This window comes from Pyxicephalus adspersus, chromosome 3 (assembly GCF_032062135.1).
Source record: "Pyxicephalus adspersus chromosome 3, UCB_Pads_2.0, whole genome shotgun sequence".
Lineage (NCBI taxonomy): Eukaryota > Metazoa > Chordata > Amphibia > Anura > Pyxicephalidae > Pyxicephalus > Pyxicephalus adspersus.
Window position 1 is genome coordinate 50,014,997 of NC_092860.1, and position 27,367 is coordinate 50,042,363.

At 34.2% G+C, this 27,367-nt stretch overlaps 1 protein-coding gene across 3 annotated transcripts in view; it reads left to right on the top strand.

Annotated features, from left to right (window-relative positions):
- PAX5 (paired box 5) overlaps positions 1–27,367 on the top strand; it is a 157,256-nt gene that overhangs the window by 65,364 nt on the left and 64,525 nt on the right. For all 3 annotated transcript variants that reach the window (XM_072404536.1, XM_072404538.1, XM_072404537.1), the window contains exon 5: positions 719–847. In XM_072404536.1, the coding sequence (XP_072260637.1) occupies positions 719–847 (129 nt within the window). The remainder of the gene's footprint in view (positions 1–718; positions 848–27,367) is intronic.

Consider the following 27,367-nt stretch of genomic DNA (forward strand, 5'->3'; position numbering starts at 1 on the left):
CTAAACATATATATACATATTTATATTATATTTACATTATTTATATATAATAATTATTTATATATTTATTATTATTTATATATTATTATTATTATTATTATTAATAATTACCAGTATTTATATAACACCAACTTTCTACGCAGTACTCCCCATTAAATAGGGATTGCAAATGACAGACAGACACCAACAATTACGCAAGAGAGAAGGACCCTGCCTAAAACAGCCTACAATCTAAGAGGTGGTGGAAGTGGCATGTAATATATATATATATATATATGAATATATCCATACAACCCACTCCAGCCATTTACTGATCAAGACAGCTCCCGTGCAATTAGCAGTCGTAGAGTTTTATAGGTACCCCCAGGAATAATAGTATAGGTTAGTGTACTGTTAATTTATCCTCTGCATGCATTTAAGGGACCTTAGCTGTGCCAATACCAGAAATATGAAACAATTTTAATAAAAAACCTCATGGGCAGACAAATTAGGTCTGATTTTGTAACCCATAACAATAATAAAATATATTAATTCCCAATCCATTATATACTGGGAGACCGAAATGCATCTGACTGGTTGTGCTGTTCAGGAGTTCAGGCCCAGTAACAAATCTGAGATTTTATTGGCAAACCTTGATAAACAGTTACATAGACCTAATAAATCCCTTATATGGCACAACAATGGCTGGTATAATTTGTCCTATTTTTGCTTCTTGCAGCTTCAACTGGATCAGTGACTCAGGTCTCCTCAGTAAGCACAGACTCAGCAGGTTCTTCTTACTCGATCAGTGGAATTCTGGGAATTACATCATCTAATGCCGAGAGTAACAAACGCAAAAGAGATGAAGGTAATAAATTCTTTTGTCCCGTGTATTACCTTAGGCATCAGTTGAAGATTTTTTACTAAAAAATCACAAAATATAGTACAAATGCAAAATGCATCACCTGTAATAACTAGTAAGTGTTTTCTTGACTTTCCCAAATTGACTTGCAGTATGTTGCCTAATATAAGCAATGGTACCATTATCTTTTACTCCGGAGTCATGATAGGTATGCTTATACGGCTGAGCAAATGTATTGATGTCGGAACTAGTAATGTTGAGTGATGTTATGTTGCTCAGTGAATAAAGATGTGGAAGCAGTAAAAAGAAAAAACGAACGTTCAATTATTAAGCAGAACTGAGGAGTGTGGAAAATGATATTTCAGCATAACGGAGCACATTTAATGCTGCCTGTAATTTTACTGTAGATTAGAATTGCACTTTTATATGCCAAAAAGATCCAAAAAGTTTTAGCCCATTACCCTTACAACTCATTATCAGTTAGATAAGGTTTGTTAAACAGATAATGACCTTGGAGAGCAGTAAAGTTTATTCATCCAGGTTGTTTTGTAGTAGTAATGACTCTGAATCAGCTTCTTATTCAAAACATAGTTTTCTATGTTCTAAGCAGATGTGATAAATTCTTGATAACAGGACACTTATATGAGTTTATGTTATGAAGTGACATTAAAAAGACTTTTTTGAAAGTTTATTAAAAATATTAACTTACCAGAGTTAGAGATATACACTAATTCCCATTTAGCCGGCTTGTTCTTCCAGAGTGATGTAGCTTTTGTTGGAGGGCTTCTTTGCTGTAAACAAGTGAACATGGCTAAAAATGTTTCTTATATCTAACCTATAGACAACTCTAACCTGATTCCAACAATTATCCCTTACTCCAGCTTTACCTCTTATCCGAATTTCAAAATACCTCTCAACTTTTACTTAGGCTTCAGCACTCAAACTGAACCCTTAATATAGCGTTTGAAATGAATCCTTAACATGAACCTATTTACCTATCCTAAACCACCAGTAAAAGCATTCTAAACAAGCCCTTATTCATCTTTAAGCACTGTAAAGTATTTTTGTTAACACATACCTTCCACTGAAGCAGAAGGTCTGCTTTTGTTGGTTAAAGTGGAACTAAACTCAAAAAAAAAAATCCTACCTACCTTAATTTTGTAGATTCCTCCACACCGCACCAAATGTCTTGGATTGGGTAAAGTTATCCAATTTAGTAATCCAACTTAGTCCGGACATGGAGGAAGTGCTGGGCGCTACCATCTTACTTTGTCTTCTCCCTTCTTTTGGCTATGTCACACAATCTTGCATTGCGCAGCTGCGACATTGAGTGTCATAGCCTGTTGTAAAGGGAAAAAAAGAGTGCCGATCCCATTGCGCATGCAAGAGATCGACTTTGTTCCCCCCAATAAAGAAAAAAAGCTAATTCTGCACATGTCCGATCTCGGAGCAGCCAGGATGCATGATGTCGGTATCCTAGGAGGCTCTGTTTTTATCACCTTGGTGGTAAAGACAGAGGGGAAGAGTTTGACCCTTTTTTTTTTATAAAAAGATCATTTTAACTTACATAAAAGATTTGTCTACCCTTTTATGTAAAGTAAAAAATGTTGATGATAGGTCCGCTTGAGCTTCCTCCCCTTTCTAAATACCCAACTGTAGTTGAAAACTTACCTGTAAATTAATTAAATTAAGGTTACAAAATAGGCATTGGCATCTTAGTTCTTTCCCTATACCTTTCTGTAGCACCAGAATTTTGTCAACTTGACAGCCCTATAATGTAAACAAAAATAGGTGTTTCTAAGCTGTTAGAAAATAACTGAAAGCTAGAGCTGTTGTTTTTGTTGTGATCTTTGACAAAGTTAAATAAGGGCAACAGGTCAAATAGAATAGCTGCACTTTTTTTAAAATGCAGTAAATGTAAAATATATCTTTTCTGTTAAATTTAATGGAAAATAGCTCTTCAGCCATAGAAATTAAAACGCCCATACAGTTCACATGCTATTTTCAGCTTTCCACGTTTAGTTTCAGTATTATTTATAGCTTTTAGTTCCTAATGCTTAGAATGAAAGGTTGGTCACATATCTTTAGTTTTTGAGACTGTGGGCCTGATTTATTAAAGCTGGCGAATATACACTTTAATCAATGAAGCTGGGTGATTCAGCAAACCTGGAATGGATCTAGTCCTGGACTGAAAACATTTGTTAACAAAAAGCAAATTACGTTTAAAAAATCCATTCCAGGTTTTCTGGATCACTCAGCTTTTTTCTGATGAAAGTGTATCCTCTTCAGCCTTGGAGAGCTTTAATAAATCATGCCCTTTGATAGAAGAAGAACAGACAATAAACAGAGCCATTTGGTACAATTGTAACCATTACTGGCAAGCGGTCTTGCATAGTAAAACCACTAAGAACTGCTTTCAAAAACTACTAATATAAACATGCCCTTACTGTGGTTTCCTCCAAAACATGGGACTGCTTCTCCTGCTGGTAAAATGTGTTGTCACCACCAAATCTGAGAACTAGAATTGCTCAGAAATGTAAAATTTCAACACTGCCTGAGATTGTTTGGGAAGGTTAAAAATTTTTTTTCTAACTTACAAAGAATTTACCATTTAATATCAATACAAAGTATAAATTAGCTAGATCAAATCCAACATTCCAATCTAGATTTCTGATTATAAATCAGAGACATATCTTGGGCATATTTCTAACAATACCTGTCCTAAAGTAATTGGGAATAATTGTCACCTATGGGTTATATATTCTAATCAGCACGTAATATAAAAAAAAATCACAGTCTCTTTTTCTGTTGCTGAAATATAACTACAAACAAAAGCTTTTTAGCTTTTTAGCGCCAAGGTAATTAATATTTTTTCTGAATCTGTATCAGTACACAAATTAATTTCAGAAATCCCTTGTTGTCCTATTAATATTTTAGTTTATGGGTCCTATTTTTTACAAATCTAAAAATCCATATCTTATTACAAGTGGAACATGGATCAGACACTTCTGGCCAAGGCACTCTTCGTGTTACATGCTGGAGTGCAAGGGATTATGAATTCCGCAGAGCACCTTGTATAGAGTTGATTTATTACCTTTTTGTTCCTCTAACTCCTGGCATTTTTTAAACAGATGTCACCAGTCCTTAACCCAGTAGGTTGCCTGCTTGGTAACAACAGGGGCAAACCAAATCAGACAATCTTTATTGGTTTATAGGGTTCAGGGTGTCATTTTTTTTCGTCTGTTATAATATGGACTCGGAGCAGATGTGACTTGGTGGGAGATCAGTTGTTTTCACTTTCTGAAAGAGGACACATAATGGAAGATTGACACAGGGGGCAGATTAAATCTGCGCTGTGAGCTTTTCAAAGACAAAGACTAAACATCTATTTAATATAGTTTCCAGATAAATTGATAGTCACATTATTTGATTTACAAAATTTTTTTTCTCCAAAGGTAAACATAAAGAGATGAACACAAACAGGGTGTCACTTAACAAATATTCTGCTTTCACATATATTTAATTTTCATTCTATTGGTTTCTTTTCATGTTTTAGGACCCTGCATGTACAGTAAATACCTGTGCATTCGGCCTCTAATTTCCTATTGCGCGCTGAGATCACACAACATTTTTGTGGTCTTAGTGGTGTCTGCCCAGTTTTAGTTTTCTACTAAACCACTAATTCCATCATCTTTATTTTGAATGCCTAGGCACTGATTGACTTGTAACCCTAAGATAAAAACATTGAGACCTAATTAGGCTCATGGAGAAGACACATAATGAGTGCACAAGACTTTTCCTGGGTTGGAGAACCCCTGCTAATAACATAGGTCAATAGAAAAATCCAAGTTTGTCTGATAATTCATGTTTACATGTAATAGTCCCGGAGTTAGATTTAGCTATTTGAAACTGTTAGAATTGTTTCTACTAATGTGGAGTTAAGATGGATTTTGATTTTAAATTAGTTGGTTGGTTGGTTTAGTTTGATTGTATTATTTGAGTTTCAACTGGTTGCTGTAATTATAGCATCATTTAAAAGCCTTATTTTATTTGAACATAAAGGGACAATACAAAAACATAGGGATTTATCAAAGCTCCCGAAGACTGTAGAAGATAGACCTGGGTGATCTAGCAAACAATCGGCAAAGGAAACGGTTTTCACCCAACATCATACATTTCTCTGTAACATCTTTGCTTCGGCATACCATGAATGTTCTTGCTTTGGAAGACATATGGGTACAAAATAAATATAAATTGTCTTCATGCTATTTTTTGACATAATACGGTATATAACTCACATATAAATATTCCTATTACCCAAAGCACTTTTATACTCCCCAATAAAATGCATAACAATGTTTTTTTTCTGCTGACAAGATCGTGTTGAATGAACACTTTGCCTGTAGTGCTTTTTGAATGGCTTATTAAAAAAAAATGTTATTCCAGTGTAAATCAGAATAAGTGCTGGGTATGGCCAGTGTATGAAGGCGAATAAACTACTGAATACAATTCCAGGGCTGTAAAGAGCTGAACAAGAGGAGGGATTGGTAAAATCTCAGTACAATTTAGAGAAATTTGCCCTTGTCAGATTTTAGGCTGTAGGGGTAGGATCAACCATACCATTATTGTTTGTTTTCTGTATTCCCTGGCACATTTTACATATTATAAAAATGTTTGTTTTGTGTTATTTTCTTTCTGGAAGATTTGGCGCCATGTTATAAGTCAACACGTAGAATAATATTTTTTTATTTTCACACAAATCCTATAGTAAAGAGTGCAGATTTTAGGGCTGCTTGGGCACAATAATAGTTCTGGATGCTCGCTTTGAGATAGCATATCTTCACTTTTTTAAGTTTAGGATATTAGTTTAATATATGTGAACTGGTGTATTCATTATAAAAGATTGTATAAAGTCTGCTCTTAACATTTAATGTGAAGTTTCCATAAATTAGGAGTACATTTTAAATCTGCACCTAGCAGTGCATGATGATTTTAGGCACAGGCAGATTGTTAATCATCTGTAAGATCTGCTGTGATCTATATTGTCCATAGGGAAATGGAACAGTTCTTAGAAGGATAGGAAAATCACCATAAGGGGTCTTTACCATGTCTTCATAATAAAGTATATAGATCAGTAAATGCATGCTTTTCAGCAATTTTAACTTAAACTTTGATTAGTCATACATAAAAAGCATGCACAATACTTTATATCTGTATTATAAAGCTTTTTGTTATTCCAGTATGACAGTGCTGGGGTAAATGATAGGGTTTTCATTGAACTTGTGCAATCAACTAGCTGTCCAGTGGAGCCTTTCCATTGAACTTACATAGGAATGCAAAATTGCTATTTATTATATAAGAGATATAAGATCTCAGGATACACATAAATGGTTTCCATGTTTAGTAGGCATTCCCCAAGCTGACAATATGATTTTAGCTACTGTAAATAACAAAGTGTTTAGGGCCTATTTCTTAGGGCAGGGTTAGATCAATGATAATACCGAATGCTGAGTTAACTGCAGTAACTTTTATCAGTTTACAATAAAAACAACTGTTCATTGGTTGCTACTGTAATGTGCTTTTAGACTTATTAAATAAACCAAATGGTTTCCTTCTTATCACTGTGAAAACCATTTCTTCATACTGATCAAGGGAGTTTTAAATCCTAGGAATATCCTTCAACAAGAGAAATACAAGCAGGATAACTGAAAATAGAATATGTAAAAATAGAATACAGCATTATAGCTGTTTATTTTTTCACAAGACAGCATGAACTGAAATCTTCCAGTATAGTAGGAAGTTGTTCCAATAAAAAAACAGACATTCTTAAAGAAAATTAGAAAAAAATACATCCCAATGATTTTTTCTGTATTCACAGAAACATTTCCATTTCCATTTTGTTGTGCTTTGGGGGAAAGAACACAAGGCAGACATTTTATTTTTAATCTGGGATTATGATTTTGTGACCTTCACTTGTATTGTTCCAGCGCAACTGCTGTATTATAATCTATTTGCAAAATATAAAGGATGAAAAATGTTTTTGTATTCAGACTTGAAAAATGCCCATGAAACAATTAGATTCAAATCAGGGCTATTTATAAGCAGTACTATTTCCCCTTTAAGGGAGGCTTAAGCATCTGCACGGATCTGTCTGAAAAGGAAATTAATGAACTAACCTAAACCTCTCTCATTGCAAACCAAAAAGTATTGTAAAGTATCTTTTTTTGATTGCAGTTGTAAAAGAAAAAAATATATACTAATAATATAAATATATATATATATACACAGATATATAAAAATATATAACAATCATAAATATATAAAATAATACATGTTTTATTATATTAGTTAGATTGCATTATGGAGATATTACTTTTGGTCATCTTTGGCTAATAAAACATTAAAGCTCAAAAGCTACTAAAAAATGCTTTTATCTACAACTGCAACAGCAAATTGTGCTATGACTGCAGCTGGCCTTATATACATTACATTATTTAAACATATAATACATCTATTTTTATCACCTACTGTGATTTTTCATCAAGTAGTTTTCTAGATAAAGACTTTTATTCTGAACAGTTTGTTAGGTCAGTTCAAAAGATTTGATTTTTATAAAAGATTGTTACAATTAGTAATGAGTGGATTGATTTCAGAAAAATTAATTTCCCGCTGACATGACCTTTTTGGCTGTCAGCAAAATTTCCCCAAAAATTCTCAATTTCAACCATCTAACTGATTAGGTGAAATTTTTAAAAGTCCAACTTTTTATTTTCTTTAGAAACTGCGCATTTAGGGTAATTATGCTGCGATTTAAAACACATGCACCAGGGAGAGTTACCTGTTGTGAATTTTTTAAAAAAATGTCACATTCACTACTTTTTAAATATGCTCCCAAGTATTTATTCACACTGGAGGTATAGGACCTGATATATTAAATGAAGCAGGGTGATCCAGAAAATCTGGAATGGATTTTTTAAAAGTTAATTGTTAGCAAATGTTTTCAATCCTGGACCAGATCCATTCTAGGTTTGCTGGATCACCCAGCTTCAATGATGAAAATGTATTATCTCCAGCCTTGGAGAACTTTAATAAATCAGGCCCATAGAGTTTATTACTGTACCACTATCATATATTACCCTGGATCACTCAAACTGCAAGCTTTTTCCCCAGTCCTAATTCCACAAGGTAATGCCAGGGATATCCAGGATTAAAACATGCAGATAACGGCATCATAACACAGAACATTTTATTAGTATATCTGCTTGCTATTGATTGTTGTTTTCTTTTATTAATTTACCTTTTTTTACTGTCTATGTTTTTTTTCTGTAGAAAACAAAAAAGTTTAAAAATGAGATTCATTCTTGAGCCAAAAACATGCCCAAATATTTGTAGGAAGTTTCTGCAACCCTTGAGACCCATAAACAAAGCATTGCACCCAAATAAACATTTTAAAATCTCATTCCACATGCATTTTGCCAAATTAACTTCTTATCGCTGATTACTCAAAGGTACATTTCCAGTATTAGTGTTAGTGAAGAGAGAGCAAAGTCATTTTGAATAAAATCATTCTATTTAAAAAGAATATATTCAAAAAATGTAAATCATTTAAAGAAACTCAGCAATGGGGATCATGGTACAATTCACCTACTACTGGAAAGTATCATCACCCATGGGACCTTTGTACTAGATATAGAACACAGTCACAAGACATGCCTATGTAAATATAATACTTCTTTTATTTACTGTATAAATACAAACAAAACCACAAAAAAGTTGAGGTGAGAATGTTCACACTGGAAAGTAAATGTTCACAGCTTGATGAATAAAGCGAAGCTATTTTATTTAAATTTTCAGTAATATCAAAGAAGTTCTTTTTTTTTTCTTTTTTAATTTAAAATTCCTCTTTTTGCTCTTGTTTGTTTTTTTTAAATATACAATTTAAAAACTTTGTCATACCTGTTCATTTAATGCAAATACCTCCTAAACCAACCAGAAAACTAAAAGCTCTATGATCTATATACCTACCCAGTGAAGCGTGTCATGGGAATTAACATGGGTTGTTTGTGACATATGAATATTTGCTATGTGTTGTTACATATGTGGTAAAACATGTATTCCACAAATTAGAAAGCACAAACAGAAAATGTCAGAACTGGTTTGCCAAATCATTCTTTTTCTGTATGTCTTCAGCTCTTTATTTCATTGTATGATCTCAAGAGTAATGATTATTTATGGCAAAGGTAAACATTGCTGTAGAAATAGAAGTGGAATAGAAAACAGTAAAGGAACTGATGTGATGGTTGGGAAGGATGGAAGGAGATAGGAAACAAACAAAGAACTCCTGATCTTCCTGGATGATTCCTATGTGCACTCCATCCACACCATCTTCTGTTATCTTAGCTTTATGAGAGTGCTAATGCACACAATCACTAAACTGCCTTCTGTGGAATTGCCAGAAAAACTACCATTAAATGATAAAGTGATCATGAAAAGGGATCAGCTCGGGAATGAATGATGTTTGTCAATTGGAGATTTATGGACTGTTTTCTTTCTACAGGTATTGCCAGGACTTCTATTTCCAGCTGCATTTTCAAATATTGTATAGGCACAATTTGAACAGCAAACTGTAATTCAGAGCCCTGCAAAGCTCCTTTTATACTGCCCATCACTTCTCCCACTTTATTGGTATTTTTAATGGTATAAATAAAGTATCATTAAAAATCAAAGTCACCATTACATAATAGAAATCAGTTAGTGTAGCCTATTTATTGAGTGGTTTCAATCCATTTAGCATTGGGTATCTGGTTAGTTAATTCCTTGTGGGAAAATGTAGTTTTAAACTAGAAAAAATAAAGGTTATATATATATATATATATACATATATATATACTGCATCACTTTCTAGCTTGACTGTGTACAGTTGTCATTATTCCCATGATTTAGGTCTCCTTTTTTCAGGCTTAAGTCACTGTATAGGATGACCATGGTGTAAGGCGTTACAATATTTACTGTATTTGAAACTGGTAAAACGCATTACTGAAAACAATGTATCAGTGCTTGTCATCATATATATGTATATATTCCTAAGCAGATGGAGAAAAGCCTGCAATTTTGTGGAGAACATACAAACTCCATGTTGGGAGTCCCCAGCCTCTATATTTCTGTGCATATATACATTTATCAAGCAACAACTTTATTATGGTAACTTAGAAGTTGATTAAAACATATCTGAACCAAATTTATCCTATCTGGAGTGGAGAACATGTGTTAAGTCTTTCAGATATTTTTTAAAATATCAGGTAAACAGTTTAGGCTGTTTAGGAAATTCTAGCTTAAACAACAACAACAACAGTTTTATTTTGTTGTGAGATTCAGCGCTTCAAGAATAGTGTTGGAGGTGTGGTATTCCAATGACTCACCAACTGACATATAACCAGTTTCACTTTTGGTGCATGCTTCCTTTTTGTGTGATTCACAGTGTACACTCATTAAATTACTAGGGTGGTATGGAGTTTATGAAAATCAAGTCAGTGGTTTGTAATGCCCAGGTGCACACGGTTGAAACTGAAAAATTGGTGTAGGCTAAATTGTGTTAAAAAAAAAAACACATACTTTATGGTTTGAATTGGTTGTATGATCAGACGCCTTACAACTAGCGATATATGTAGGCCCTTTTCATACTTTTTTGTGCATAGCTTTATACGCTGTTCTGTTAAGGCAGGCCATAACTCTTTACTCCATAGCACTCAGATCCTTCAGATCACTTTGTTGTAGTGTGCCATTGCACAGGTGCATGGAAGTGCCATTAGGATTGGTTGTCAACATACCATAATACATTTATACCTGCACTTTATTTTAATGATTTATGTGATGTGGTGCCATACACATGTGTGAATTCACCATAAAATAAAAATGGTGTAATAATAATTTAATGAAGATTTTTTGGAGAAACCAGAACATTTCACCCCTATCAATGGGAAAAAGTTAACATAGCAGACAACCTTACCGACTGCGTTTATTTTCTTCCCACCCCAAAAACTCACACACCTATTATGCACTAATTTACAATATTGCGTGCAAGGCTGTTTTATTTCCAAGTGCCTGCATTGTCTGGTCCCATTGTGATGATGTCACACATTTGCTGAGTGGTAAGAGCACCCTGTGCCTTTGCAGCTATTGCCGACAGTGGCTTGTGAGTGATACTCGAAAAAAGACTTCCATTCTGTAAACAATAGATACCTCAGGAGTATTCTGGGACTGTGGCTTTGGGTGACTAAAAATGGCTTTTAACATTTTTTTAATCCAAGGGTCAGTAAAGGGGAGAGGGGTGAGTTTATCCAAGAGATCATTTTTAACGTTTGGACCTATCACCTCCAATCCTGCTTCTTGGTGATAGGTCCAATCCTAATTATTATTAAGCACTTATTTACTTTTAATTTAGCCATGACTTTAATAAATTGTACATCTTATAAACATTATTTCAAATAAATGACTTAATATTCAATTTCAGCATATAAGCGATCATGTGTATGCATGCCTAATGATATATTGTTTTTGGTAACAAAAGCTAATTGTGCATCTCCTTAAAAATACACATTTACCAGATTTTATGGCATTTGCCTATTATTGCTGACCATTATTATCATAAACATTTCCTTTTGCTGCTGTTGCCTTACTTGTTTTTTTATTATAAATAGTGCCCTAAATTGTGATAAATGAATTGTGGTTTTAATTTTTTTTAAGATTTCTGTTAGGGTTTCTGTTACTAAAATATTCCAATGTTTGTATATTTTGTGGACTATCGTTGGGTATGTAAAAATACTTACTTTATTACCAAAAACAATGTAAAAGTATGCTGCTTTTCTTTTTATACTATGCTAATACAATGAAAAGTCATTGGTTTATTATAGAGCAGAGTGGATAAATTATGCAATACAAATACAGGTTACAATTTCCCTTTTAATATTAGGAACCAGTACATTGTGCTTAGACCCATAGTCAGAGCTAAAGATAGCAATTTTCTTCACTTTTTTGCATGTTGGAAGAGGATATGAATAGTTACATCCCTTAGAAGGAATTGTAATGTTTATCTACTTATGATCTTTCCAGTTACATACAATATCTGAAGCCTTGGGAGGATACAAACCCTTCATGGAACATAAATGCTCTCCACTTCAGATAAGGCAGATAAAGGATCTATTTACATTCCATAGATTGGTAGCACACTTCCGCTTATAACATAAAGCAATACAAATAAGCCTCACAATAGAGTCGTAATGCCTTACAATGCACATTGCTTACATTTACTGATGGATGGCTGTTTGGCAGAGGGATAGTGAAACTGGTGGGGAAATTCATTTCCGTGTCAGTGTTAATCTGTAATCTAGATGTTGGAGCTTCAGGCCTAGCAAAATTCACAGTTGAATGCAGCTTAGATAACTGCCATAAATATTAAAATACACCTACCATGATAGACATAAAGAGGTTGTCATTACCTAACACCTAAAAATACTAGCTCCCTTGCTTTGTCTAGTGGTACGGAGCAAATAAAAGTTGGCTAAAGGTCACAATTTCCTACTTGTATGCCGATTCATGGTATATGATGCAGAAGTTATTGTAACCAATGCAAAAGCATATTGTCAGGCATTTGGCATTTTTAGAAGGAGGGAAGCAACACCCTTCTTTATATTTTTGTCTTGAAAGGTACATGTCCTATTTTGGACACACAGACCGTGATTTATTAAAGATCTCCAAGGCTAGAGATTTATTAAAGATCTCCAACGCTTTCACCAGTGAACTTGGGTTATCCAGCAAACTTGGGATGTATCTGGTTCAGGATTCAAAGCATTTGCTAGTATGAATCAAATGACATTGAAGAAATCCATTCTAGGTTTGCTGGATCACCCAGCTTCACTGATGAAAGTGTATCATTTACAGCCTTGGAGAGCTTTAATAAATCTGGCCCACAATGTCAGCATGCAGATTTAATCGGCATCGCATGCATTTTTTGTCATGGTAAAGTATAGAATCTGAGGGTCACCATCAAGAAATATGGGGTTCACTGAAGTTTAAGTTCTAAGGAGAATTTGGAATTTCTCAACGTTTCCTGCAATGAGGAATGAGTTCCACTCCATGGCGTATCCGGGTTTTCCAAATGGATACCGCTTATATGTCGTAGTGAGGGTGGTAGCAATAATTCATAAAAGGAACAGGTCAGACAGTGTTTATAGGGAGTTATAACACAAGAACAATAAGAGCAGCATACAAGTAAATTATTAGAAACCAAAAGGAACCTTTTTCTCAGAAGCTGCATTAATGAACTAAGTAGTAATAATATATGGTGACTAAAGGACAGTGAATGAGTAGTTGTACACAGATCGCTCTTTCTTTGTGGTTCTGTTGTTCTAATGCTGAGAGCTGGAAGACTTATTTTGCTAAGTGCCAAGCACATTTATTATTGTACAGGGGTTTACAACAGTCAACTGTTATTGCTGGAGGTCTGCATGGGGTATCAGGCTCAGTAAATGTTCTTAAATCGAATGTCCCAGATGGCATTCTCTTCCCTTTGCTTCAAACCCTGGCTGATTGTTTCCTCCCATTCTCCACTATCTGCTCTTAGTGGTTTTACTACCTTCTTATTCCTCACACTCTGGCTTGTTGCGGTCATTATCAACTCTACACAAAGGGTCTGGCTTATTAAAGCTCTTCAGAACCGAAGAAGGTGGACTATCATTGGAGAACCTGGGTGATCTAGCAAACCTGGTTTGGATTTCTTAAAAAACATTTGCTATTAGTTGGACCAGATTCATTCTAGGTTTGCTGGTACACCCAGGTTCTCCAGTGATAGCCTATCTTCTTACTTTAATAAATCAGGCCCAAAGTCTCCACTGATACCCACCCCACTATCTGATATGTTTCATTATTCCAATGCACAATGATTTACTAGTCCTAAAGTCCATATGTCCCAACAGGCTTGTTTTTTGCTAATGCCAATATAGATGAGGGAACAAAATATACCAGATATAGCAGCACAAACCAAAAATATAAAAAAAACGAAATCTACACCACATCATATGTAGCGGGTCAACCACAAGCCAGTGAGACTGGTGAGACAGTGAGAAATTCTGTTGCCAACCACTGGAGAAAAAGCAAAAAATATCTAAACCACATAGTTCAATGAAGACAGAAGGAAAAACAGACACATTTACCAACTAAAGTGAATGAAATGTGGGGGCAAAAAGGAGAATCTTATCATATGCGGTCAGATGATCTTGCTAAGCGTATTTTTTGACAGTATAAATTATTCAGCCTGTTAACATTATGCTTTGGTGCATTACTTCTATCTTTATACTTTATTGTGGGTGTTAGGATGCTATTATGGGCCTAGAACTATATGTGTTGGTGGGTGAACTATAAATATAGTACTGATGCTCGCTTAGTGATTTAGTTCTGCTTGTTTTATTTGTTATGTATGGTATACTATATATTCTGTAGTTTTGCCACACAACAAGCATTCTGTATTTTGCTTTTTTGGTTTATAAATCATAACCTTATGCAACAATTGCACTTTTGTTCTGTCTTTAGTATTCACTGTATTTTAGTTAGGCAAATCGTGCCCTTTAGGACCATACCTGCCTTTTAGACTTGGCTATCAAATGCTTTGGTGGCATGATATCTTCTTTACAACATTGTAACCTATCTTTACTGTAAAAAAAGCAATTGGTTGTATGTATCCACCCAGGCCAATATTTCCATTCCTCCTTTGCTGGTGGTTGTAGTTAATAAACACTCCCCTCTTTTGTATTTACTAAATTAACAACTAGATGACACCAACCAGAGCTCTGTTAATGAAACTGGCCTTGAAGATTGAGAACTGCCAGCTGTTCATGAAGGTTAAGTTGGACTGATCCTTAAACTATTACAGATGTGTTATAAATAGTTGTCATAAGAGAGCTTGTGTTTCCTTAATTCTTTGGTCAAGGTCTTTGGTGTCAGATCATTTCTTGTGTTCCCCTTGGATGGAATTTGCATTTTCTTAACATACTTTCTCCTGATTTTTTCCAACATTGGTGTCATATAATAATGCTGCAGTTAGTAGCAGTAAGTGATAGGAAAATTTTATAAAATCAGTGGAAGTGAGAATATTTGCTCCTCTTGGAGAAGATTGACAATCCTGTCAATGGGTCCATCATATTCATTTAGGAAGCAATAGTTATGTTGGATATTCATAGTACAGTACAGGTCTTATTGTGAAATAAATTGAAAATCTAACACTAATACTACGATCCACTTAAGGACCGATGAAGGTTAACAGATTTTCAGAATCAGTTTTGGGTGGAATAACAGTGTTAATCATTTAAAGCTGAAACTTCCAATAATTCTTACCTTTTAGTGGAGCAAGCTCTGCAATGCGATGATAAATGTTTGTTTTTTGTCTAGGGTGATATAAGTGGGGTTTTTTTTACTTACCTTATTCCCTAACTTCGCCTAGTCTCAATCTTGATAAATTTCCCCAAGCATCTCTCATAAGGCACTGACTTCATCCCACACAGTACAAAAAGCCCTGCATTGTATAGCAAGGAAGAAAAGTGCCTGCTCACTGTCCAAAACAGATAAATAGAAGAAGAGTGTGGCAGCCACGGGCAAGCAAGGGGTTAAGATTAGTATTAGGCATATGTTCCTCCTAAAACTGAATAAGCATTTAACCATTGCAGAGCTGTAATAACTCCACTCCAAGGTTATCTTTTCTGGCATTCAGCTCCGGCAGAATTCACCAAATGGGTGTATAACAGCAATGTTAAAAGACTGCATATCTAAAACCAAGAACCAAAATGTAACAATGTAGGACAATTTCTGTCATAGAGGGACAATGTTTGCTTTGTATCCATAGAGAAACAATATTCACCCTAAGGCTGCGTACACAGGTGCAATAATTGTTGTTGGAAACGAATGATCCACGACAGATCGATCGATAATTGTTAACAAAAAAAGTGCACAATGACTGATCAACAACGCCAACAAACAAGGAATCTCGCTGGAAACGAACGACCATCCCCATCCCGGCGGATCTGATTGGGCCACGATCGTTCTTAATCTAATGTGTGTAAGGTAGTTTAGTGATCGTGGATTGTTCTGCGGTACACTTTCTCCTGTACATGTCACTTTCTACATTGTTCAAACAATTGTATGTGTGTGTACATTATTGGTGGATTGTTTTGAACGATCGTATCGTTACAGCATGTACAGAATTATGCACAATACGATCTTTCAAAATAATTGGGAATAATCGTTGATCGTTCGTTTTCAAACAATAATTATTGCACGTCTGTACCTAGCCTTAGACAGCATGTCTTGAGATTTCAGTGCAGCAGAGTCAGGAAGAGATCACATAAAATAGACAGACCAAAGAGGAGCAAATAGGAGAAGTTTAATGTTATGGTTTACATAAACACACTTTAGAAGAATAAAAAAAATGTTACTTTTTTTAAACTGATAAACAAATCCAGCTTAGTACAAATGTACCATTTGGGATCAATCCTGCTATTGTAGCTTAACCTTCCTAGTGGTAACCCCAAGTGTGACTAAGTTGCTAAAAGCTGTAACCCGCTTAAGGTAATAGTAAATAGAGCCTTACCTGATCTGCCGGAGTCCCACCCCGTTCATTGACGCAATCTCCGTCTTCTTCTCTCTTCCTCCAGCCGGCTTCCACCGGGGAGTTCCCGGTGACGTCAGGGCGTGTGTACGTTGCCGGCGGGGCGGGACGGGAAATTTAAAATCTATTTGTATTGCATTCAATACAAAATACCTGTATTGAATGCAATACATTGAATTTGTATGTGTAAAAGCAGTACATTATTTTCAAGAACATTTATTTTACAGTATATATAGATTAGTATGAGTATATTATGTATTTAAAAAAAAAAATATTTTTTTTTAAATATATAGTATATATATATATATATATATATTATTCAATTTATTATTTTTACATGACTTGTGTTTCAAACTTTATTATACTCATACTATTTTAATATACTGTAAAATAAATTTTCATGAAAAACTATGTATCGCTTTTAGACATATAAAACCGGAAAGAAATGAACCGCTACGGAGGTTAACTGGGAAAATGAAGAATTAAATATTTTGTATTATTTAAAAAGTTCTTTGAGTATGACCGCAATCTCATTTTTTTATTAAAAAATATTTCAACATATGCAAGTCAATATACATGATAAAGACAATATTCTCCAGGGATTCTTTTTTTTCTTGCCACTGACCTGAGCCTCAAAGTCAGTGCTTGGAATTACTCTATCTCCAGTAGATAATTAAGAAATGTTTTTTTGATTGCATCTGTTTATAAAACATATACTCAAATCAACTTTACATCGCCTACAACTACTTACATCATTTAGAACACATTACATTGTGCACTGATGATCAATTTAAACACAGAGAAAAAAATAGGGAAAAATTAAAGCTCATTCTCTAGGGACACCATAAGTGTATCTGGTTAATAAACTAATCCTTTAGAAGATGAAATATAAGGCGAAGGAGGGAACATTACCCAGATAGTGAGTTAATGAACTAAAGATGAATGTATGACAACAATATGTGCTGTTATTTAATAATCAGATTACAAACATTACCGCCACACAATGCAATCTACTGTGAGTGATGCCACTTATGTACGTGCTGGTGTAGAGCATGGGTTTGAACCAAGCAGTCACAGAGGGCAAATGGCCTTTTTCAAAAGATTTCCTTCTGAGATACAGAACCAGATATAAATTAAATTATGTTGGAACACAGAGAGAAATAAAGGGTTGCAGAACTGAAAGACACAGAGAAAAAAAAGGTTCTTCAGGCATTTGCAATTTAATTGATATTTGGCTGCAGGAAGCCAATCAGTATAAGTAAATTGACGTTATAAGATAAAAATAATCACTTAATGGGATACCCTCCCCCATGGCTGTAGCAGCCCAAATAAATGTAGCCACACACACAGAAGCAGCGTGATGGCTGTTACTAGGTACGGTTTGCTGCTGCCTTACTGGCAGGGTTCTTGTTGGGCTGCCGTTAGTTTTCATGGCATCTGTCTCCACTCCCTGAGAGAAGGCAATGAGCGGTTTTGCATTGATTGCCACTGCAGCCAACTGCGGGCTAGAGAGGGAGACCGTAATTAATGACTCTATTTGCTGGTGCACTGCTGAGAACAATTGAGTTTGTTATGGCTACAACGCATGCCAGCATTTTTTTCAGCAACTCAAGGGAAGTGTTTCAGAGTGGAGTCCAGCAGGCAGAAACTGGGCAATGGACCAGAGGATCCACGTGAAAGAACTAAAAATATGACAACAACGCTGTTAGTGTATGCAAACAATTTGTCCTTAACTCCTCTGTTGCTAAAACAAAGCAAATCCTGATTTGGATTTATTTATTAATATAGCAAAAAGTGAACCCTGTGCTATAATTAGTATTATCCATATTAGGCATAGCAAATGCACCTATATTTTTATGCAATATGTTATTGTGATGCAATTGCTTCAGGGGATCATTGAAGCCAATTGCAGCAATATACATGCTTTTTTTTTAATGCAACACACTTACATTGTAGTGTGCAGAAGTGCCGGTCCATTACCAACTATTGAACTGTGCATTATGGTGCCATTCAAAAGTATTAGATGGCACTGTATCACACTACTGTGTGTTAGCATAGCACATGTAAAAGCCTTATAGTGAATTTAAAGGCTATTTGGGAAATAGTTTATTTGATCATTTAAATACAAAAATTTTCAGAAGTTTTGATCAACATATCATAGCTATGCCCCATTCAGCAACTTTTAGGGCCTGTAATGATGGACTTATGTCAGCGACACTCTACGATCATTAGGAATTAAGAAAACATGTGCCGTTATATTGCAGTTGACCTTCTTCTGACCTGTATTTGACCTACTTCAATTGGCTTTTGCATTCCAATGGACTTTTTGTACTGCAAACCTATTTGAAGAGAACAAAAGCCTATCAACCCTAACCCTTACTGTTCTACTCCTGAGACCACAGATAATTCAAACCCAAGGACTCTATTTATTAAATAGGGAATCTGTCTTCCCCACAAACATTCCCTGGTATGAATCATTTACTGGTATTGAAACACATGGACCTGGAAGATTTCTACAAGGGAATGTTTGAGGGAATGTCTGATTCCCTGTTTCATAAATAGAGCTTAAAGTATTATACACTTTATGTACACTTTACTTGTGTGAAGTATGTATAGTTCCAAAGTAATGATATATTCATTGGCAAATGTTTCCTATTTTGTCACAAAAAAGTAAATCCTTTATTAAAAAGAAAGCAATGTAATTCTGAAACCCAAGGGTGCCCCTTGAATTTTTGTTCGGTAATACAAAGAAAAAGCAAAAAAACAAAACAAATATTTCATTTTAATTGGTAAGAAGTTGAATTGCTTTTTTCATGTACTACACAGTTTACTAAACAAATACATACTATTAACTGTTATCTGTAAAAATGATGTAGAAACATACACACCAAGGTAAAAAGAAACACAGTAGAAAAAATAGACTACATCGAGCCAAATGGCAATTAATTCCTTGTGTTTTCAATTTTCCTGTTTAACATGGGGTTCAGATATGCATAGGTAGACAACCACTGATGGCACACAGATATGATCTGTGTATATCTTCGAGGCGCAGAACTGATCTTCGTATATCTAACAGGTCAAGTCTTGAAATGAAGAAGCAATAAAGCAGTGAAATGGTACTATCACCAAAACATGATTGATCAATTGAATTCTATCAGAGACACTGGGCAGTGAGATTAACTCAGGCCTGATAGGTTCAATGAGTTAAAGCAAGGTGTTCATTTCAGCTTCATTTCACCAGTCTTTGCTTGTGAAATTGGTCAATCAATAGAGGTTGAAGATCATATATATATATCGTTGACCGTCTTATGGGGAATACAATCTAGTACAGTCTGCTCCTGGCTCCGGCTGCTTTCAATGGAAAATAGAGAATGAAACTCTATCAACGGCTTTGCAATGCTACAATATCGCCTCAAAATGAAAAGTATTTTTGGTTCTTTGATGATATATCTATATTTTTTGTCTTCCCTCATTTCTTCTTTCTTTGATCTGCAACAAATTGTACTGATCTCAGAGAAACAAAGTAATTTATTTTGAAAATATTTGTGTGATTGCAACAAACACATTAGTTTTATATTGGAAGATGAAACCTTTTAACTGTTTCATTGTTCTTTGGTCTTCTTCTTTCATAGGCAAGTGGTGTTCAAAAAATATTTTCATAAAAATGTGTCGTTATTTGCAGTTGTCTAAAAGGTATATACACAGAAGCATGACTGCATTACATGAAGGGTCCTTGAGTACAAGGTATATAATGGTTCTTTATGGAAAAATCTTCCCATATGTGCCCCCATTGTTTCAGGATATGTTCAGGCAGATATCAAGCTAACGCTAAGCAGAAATTAACATTATTGCATAGCAGTATGTGTGTTGGGTGTCCATAAATTTGTAATTGCCACCTATATCTACTGAAGCACAGTGCACTGCATTGCACATTAGTTTTAATGCACCGTAACATACAGATGTGAACCACCTGTGTATTGGTTGCGTTGGTTTGTGAAAAAGATGCTGCTATGTTAAAACCTATGTTGTGTTTTCGGCCTATTTAAAATGATTGGATGCTTCAATACATTACCGTGTATGTGGTAAGGCATAACAACTATTAGGTAAATGCAAACACACATTTAAAGGCATTGATTGCACCAAGTCAACAGCTCATCTGGAAAAAGAAATTAGTGGTTTTTCATGGTGGTAGTGGTGTTTCATAAACTACAAAAATATATGCATACCAAGTTTACTGGCCAGTGGAAAGAATGTCACCCTTACAGCCCAAAAGATCATTGGTATCTGTTAATCTGACCTGAGAGTCACAAAATGCGCAATGCAGAACCCTGGTTGAGAAACACTGGTTTTATGACAATATTACATATAGGAGGCAATAAAGCCGAAATGAATTTTTTCTACAGGGGCTTACATAATAACAAGGTAATTATTGAATATTAGGGCCTAGAAGGTTTATGTTGTGTTTTATCGGCTGTATAACTGCAGTGGACATTTCCCAACCAACCCATAACTGAACCAAAGCCCTTCTTATCATTATTTTTTTTTGCAAACCATTCAAGGTGTAAATGCTGTGGTAAAATGTGGTTTTTCAGATGGTTTGTGCAGCATCATAAGGTGGTCTGCTTCCATAGACTTCCAACATCTTTAGTGAATGCTCAAAAATGTATTGCGAGTACACATGAGCACCCAGGTGCAATTAACCGTGTAGTTAGGAAATGCCCCTCTGAACTTACTGTAGGTTTAGTTTGTCAGTTATGCTGACCATGTACACCAGAATGCAAGTAAATGATGCAAACAGAGCCATTCCTATTCTGCCAGAGGAGCAAACACTTCCATTTATATCTATTCTAACCAAGAATTGATTGATTACATAGAATTCACAATTTTGCGGAGACCAGTGAAAATTTTGCAGGTGGGAAACTTTTTAAAAATGTAATTGTGCTGGTGTCCAGGGGGCTTGGTTTCTGTTTTTGCTAATATTGTACCACAAAGTGTATGTATATTCTTGCCTTGCAATCAGGGTGTTTGATCATTCAAACAAATCACTCACACTGTGAATTTCCTCTACTAGTCCCCAAGTAGAATTACATGTAGAGGGGTCTAATTTTAAAGTCTGTGTATCTGAGAGTTGCAAAAGTTAATTTTTCTGTCCAGATGAATGTTTAAAGCTCTGCACAGTCTGGCTGCAAGGGTTAGGAAAAACCAAATGAAGTTTGGTTGTTGTAAAAATAACAATGTATCAGAAATGAGATTGCCTGAATGATTAAAATGGAGTAGGCTGGAGTTGCCCAATACAGAACTTGGCATGAGAAAAATGTAGGGACTATCATTGCAGATTTTCTGCTAAAAGAAATGCTTGTCCAGTAGTCTCTTTGGATTTTTATAGGTTCAATCAGAAACATCTATGTATAAAGTGAAGATAGAGAGACTATGAATGTTTCCTTTTTCCTATTTGCCACCAGAAACTTCTGCATCAAGCACAATCAAAAACATGTTGTCCAAAAAAGATACCTAAATGAGTCAAACGTGATGACTAATTCCCTTGTTTCATTGTTAGCAAAGAGAGGAATGGCTTAGGTAGTACCAGAAAACATACAAGTGATGCTGGGCTTTTCAGTAAGGAAGCCCAGCATGACTTGGATACCCAGTGCTATTTATACAACCTGTATTAAATATTTACAGGTAAAAAGATATTTTATACCAGTGATAAAAACTATCAAGTACCTTTTTATATATATGGTATGTAGTTTGTGAAAATATGTATATAAAATAAACCAACAACCATTATCACATATCTTATATAGCTTCACAAGCCTACTTTTTCACGGTGTATTTCTTATTTTGTAGAAAATAGAAAAATCTGACACATACACATAAACCATTGTATAATTATTACCGTGATGGAAGAAGATCTTACAACATCTCAGGACACAGTTAAAGCAAATTACTCCTATTAAATAGCACCTCATTCCAAAATACCCTTTTTGCTCTTAGCAATAATTCATTTCTTTTTTTAAGGTTCTAAGCGACATAGGTAGCATCCGTCTTAATTAGTTGGCACATTCCTGTGAAGTAAAGCAATTATCTGAGGCTCAAAGTAATATAGTTGGAGACTATTGGTATTAGAGTCTTTCAACATGTGAGGTGTCCTTAGGATGATTTAATGTTCATATGTATGTTGTAGTGAGTTAATAGTGTGTTAAATGTTGATTTAAACCGATAACCAGAGAAAGTCATTTCTTGAAATCATCACCAAAATACATAGCGTAACTATAAATAATAATAACATGAGTCTATTTTAGTATTTGGGCAATGAAAGCTTTCTGGAAAATAATGATGGCTTTACAATTTAGTTTTAAAAATGTAATATAGCTATATAAAAATATAACATAGCTTCTGTGACTCTTTATAAAGACCTTACATTTCTCCTTTCAGTTTACGTTTCTATCTATCACCTGATGATGTGCTGCTGTAAACTTATCTGAAGAGTCTCCGACTACCTTTAACAATATCTAAAAATGTAATGTAATGTAATGTTTCACATATTTTTTTAATAAAATAGCTGGTTTTTAAAACTTTCCTTTTTTTTAAAAACATGGTAAAAAATATGTAACTACTAGTCATTTTGTTTTATATTTTAGGGTATGTGTGTCTTTTTTGTTGTTATATTGTTTTATCATAGTAATCACATGGTCAAATGGTGGTATTGGGTGACTGACATGTGTATGGGTACCAATATTCTTGTATCTTTGATACACGCTGAAAGTGTAGCAGAGTTGCTATGTTGGATGTTTGTCTAATTGAATCTATGAGGTAGATCATATAAAATTAGGTGGGTATTTATTTCCACTCGCAAAGTGTAAAGAGGAGAAAAGCAGGCTCTTTTAGGCAGGAGTTTTTTCTCAGTGTATAGTTGCGTTTCTTCATGTCATGTGAATATAAAGTAAGATAAAGAAAAATTACTTTTTGACATAAGTTGGTATGCTAGATAAATGCTCTAGACATAGTATTATTACTAACACCAAATATGTAATTTACAAATTTTAGTGCACAATAACAAATTAATAAAAGAAACGAAAAAAGTCTACTCAAAGAATTCTGTCTCAATTTTTCCAACGCGTTTCGCCAAAAGTGGCTTCCTCAGAGGATAGAGAGACTTGAGTTTTAATGTGCTGAAAAGAAAAGGGCATGTAATAAAGTCAAATGTAGTTACTTGTGTAGTCAAAGGTTTTACCAAGGTTATCTAATACATCAATATGTATGCCAAAGGTTATTAACAGGGCTGTCTTTCACATCAATATGGATATCTATTAAAAGACTTACTGTAATTAATAGATCAGTCCAATATAAGTTAAAAGGTTACACAAGGTAGAAGGATGAAAACAATGATGTATATTGACTACACCTGATGTTGAAAATCAGAGAAAGATAGAGTGATCCGTATGTTATTGATTGAACTCATTAGTAGGATATTATAACTAAAGTGGTAAAGATGTACAATAGGGAGTCATTTTACATCAAAGTGATTAGATGGTTAACCTACCACTTTGGGTCAAACGTGTCGGAAAAATTAGAATTCTTTAAATATACCTTTTTTGTTTCTTTTATTCATTTGTTATTGTGCACTAAACTTTGTAAATTACAGGTATGGTGTTATTAGGAATACTATGTCTAGAGCATTTATCTAGCATAACAATTTATGTTAAAAAGTAATTTTTCTCTATCTTACGTTAAATTCTAAACACATGAATAAACACTACAAAAATAAAAACTACACACTGAGAGAAAAATTCCTGCCTAAAAGAACCTGCTCTTTACACTTTGGTCTTGATATCAGGCTTGACAGACATATAAACGTTTAAGGGTCCTATAAGTGAACAACTGTTTCCCTTTTTCTTTTCAAATATTTATTTCCATTCTACATTTAGTCGTAGCATTTGTACTGGCTGGATCTGAGCATTATTTAACAACCTGCTTAAGGATGATTTCCCTGCAATTATTATTTTGGGGAATAAATATATTCATCTTCATTGTGTTAAATCATTTTTTAAACACTCATGTGTTTAGTAGTCTTTTGGAAATTGTCATAGACATAATGCCAGAAGCAAATTGTGTATACAATACCTAGGGAACACAATTGTTCAGGTTCATTATTGTTAAATCACTGAATTAAAAAAATTAGGTATGCTCAATGTATGAGGTATCATAACATTCTGAAAATTGTCACAGTAGCAAAAATGTAACACAAGTGCCTACCATCATGATGTTGATATGTGTATTTTGTATTTGGTAAACAAAAACATTGCTTGAGGAAAACATATAGGAACATCAGACTGGGTTTTAAAATAACCACAGCAAAAAATAACAATTACCGTGATTTATTTGGCTGTATTGTATTAGCAAGGAGATTTGCACATAAAAATCTGATATAAAAGTTGCTTTTAAATCTTGCAACTTTTTTCTTGCCTGTGTGTTCTTGTTGTCATAGAAAAACACTTTTTCATCAGAAATACTATTGTGAAGTCTTAGTTTAACGGTGGCCAAATTAATAGTAACCCATTTAGATGCCAGATCTAATACCAAAGTAAAACACTCAAGCTTCATAAAGGGCATATAGTTAACAAACAATATTTATAAAGAATGTAATTAGACAATTCAGTTTTTCTGTGTTTACTATTTCTTTAATTTTGTGAGAATGGGAATATAATCACATTTATCTGGATCAGGATCTTTATACAGGGAACGCGCAATCAAGCAGATATACATATTTTACACAAGAAACAGATGCTACATAACTGCAGTAATACATTTTTTACCATAGTTGCAGATCCAAGCACGTAGAGCATAATACACAGAGGAAAGTCCTAATTACAAAAGTAATTTCACTAATTACAAATTATCATGGCATTTCAGACAGTCCTGTTTTAGTTCTGTTTGGATTCACAAGTAAAATTTTTAATTTATAGGATTTTTCCTTTGGTACTAATTGCATATTTCAAGATGTTCAGGTTTTCAATACTGGAAATATATACACATATAAAAAGTTAATATTTTGTATACACTTTTATAGGTATCAATCATATGGTCCAGATTGTTTGCAAATTTATGTTGCCAATACTTTATGATTGGTAATCTGATGTGAAGAAATTATCCAAATGGCAACAGAATATGAATGCAAGTTTTATTTAATTTCAGAACATTCGACTACATAACTAGATTGTTTTTAGTCTTATCACATAGATGCAGATATTTATATATATATATATATATATATATATATTTATATACATGTGTGTATATACTGTATTTATTTAATGTTACCAGGTTTAAATTGATGCAGGAAAAAAAGGAAAGTTAAATCTTTTATTTGGGGTACCTGTTCCAATGATATTTGTCTAAGAGGCGACATACTATGTCTTTGGAGAGGCATGCTCCTATTTCCTGCAGTTCTTCTGAGATTGAAAATTAGATACATTTCTTGCTATATATTTTCTTTTCTGTCCCAAAATAATTTAAAAAACGTCTATACATAGACTTTAGGAAACATTAAAATAATTAGTAAATAACCAGTTTGCAGTTATTGCACAGTAAGCAGTTTAGCTCTTGGCAGATTATAGCAATTCTTAATGTAATACATAACTGCAGCATTTACAGCACCAGCTACAATATATATAATAAGCATTTGAAACACATTTGTTTACTGTTCATCATCTCCTGGACATGAAAAAGGTGTCACAGGACCTATTTTGAATGGTTTCCAAATTTTTACACATTGCTTTATATACATGCTCCTCTATTTTGGGTGGGGTTTTGCATGTATTTTATCTTATCAATCATAGATTTATGCATTTCTATTACATTTTGTTGGAATTTATTGACTTTTTATTGACTAGGAAATTGTTTTATGTGAATAGTACAATAGCAGTTTTGATCACTCCACCTTTATATGTTTTTTTTTACATATAGGTAAAAAAAAATACAAATGATTACACAAATATAGTTGCTTGTTATTTTAGAGGGAATCCCCTAGCATAAAAGATCTTGGCAGAATTAACAATGATCCCTCGAGCTGTTCAAAACAGGAGAAGTGAAACTGTCTAAAGTACTTTCACATTTCATTTCTGTCATTCAAAAATGATGTCAAACCACAAAAGACGTGCATATATACTTTGTCAAAATGTATTATATGATAAAGCAAGTGAATTTTCCATGGTGATTTAAATCCTGTGAAGGAGTGGGTGGATATGTCACAGGGTGTATGACTTATACCAGCTCAGTAAATCTATGTTTGCATCCTACGCACTTAAGTTAAGGGGAAAATAAAAATAATAAACTTTTTCCCAAACCAGTGGGAAAAAAAGAACATGGGTTTGTAAAACTATGCAAACATATATTTCAGTAAACGATTTTCTTCAGTTCCCTGCTAAATTTAATGATATTTTATTTTACCCATAAGGAGTTGCTGAGATTTTGGTTTGTAGGTTGTATACCTATACATATTTTGACTTCAAAGTGCCGTTGATTGAAGACACACATTTTGACATTAGGACATGTCACGTTTTGAAAAGTTATCTGTAGTATCAAGAGCTCAAACTTTCTGGTAGCTCTCAGTTAAGGTAATTTTTTATTGGTAAGGGCCAAAACAATACATTATCTACTGCTAATAATTTGGCACAGGCAATTTACCTTTTCCAAAGTAAAAAGGAGTCCTACTTTGTTTAAGGCTGCGTACACACAATAGGCGTTTGTCGTTGGAAACAAACTTTCCCAAACCTTTCCAATGACAAAAGACTTAAAGATGCAGACACAAGTGCTATACATACAGCGCCATTCTGCTCTATAGAGAGCAGAATGGCGCTGTTTTGTAGTAATTC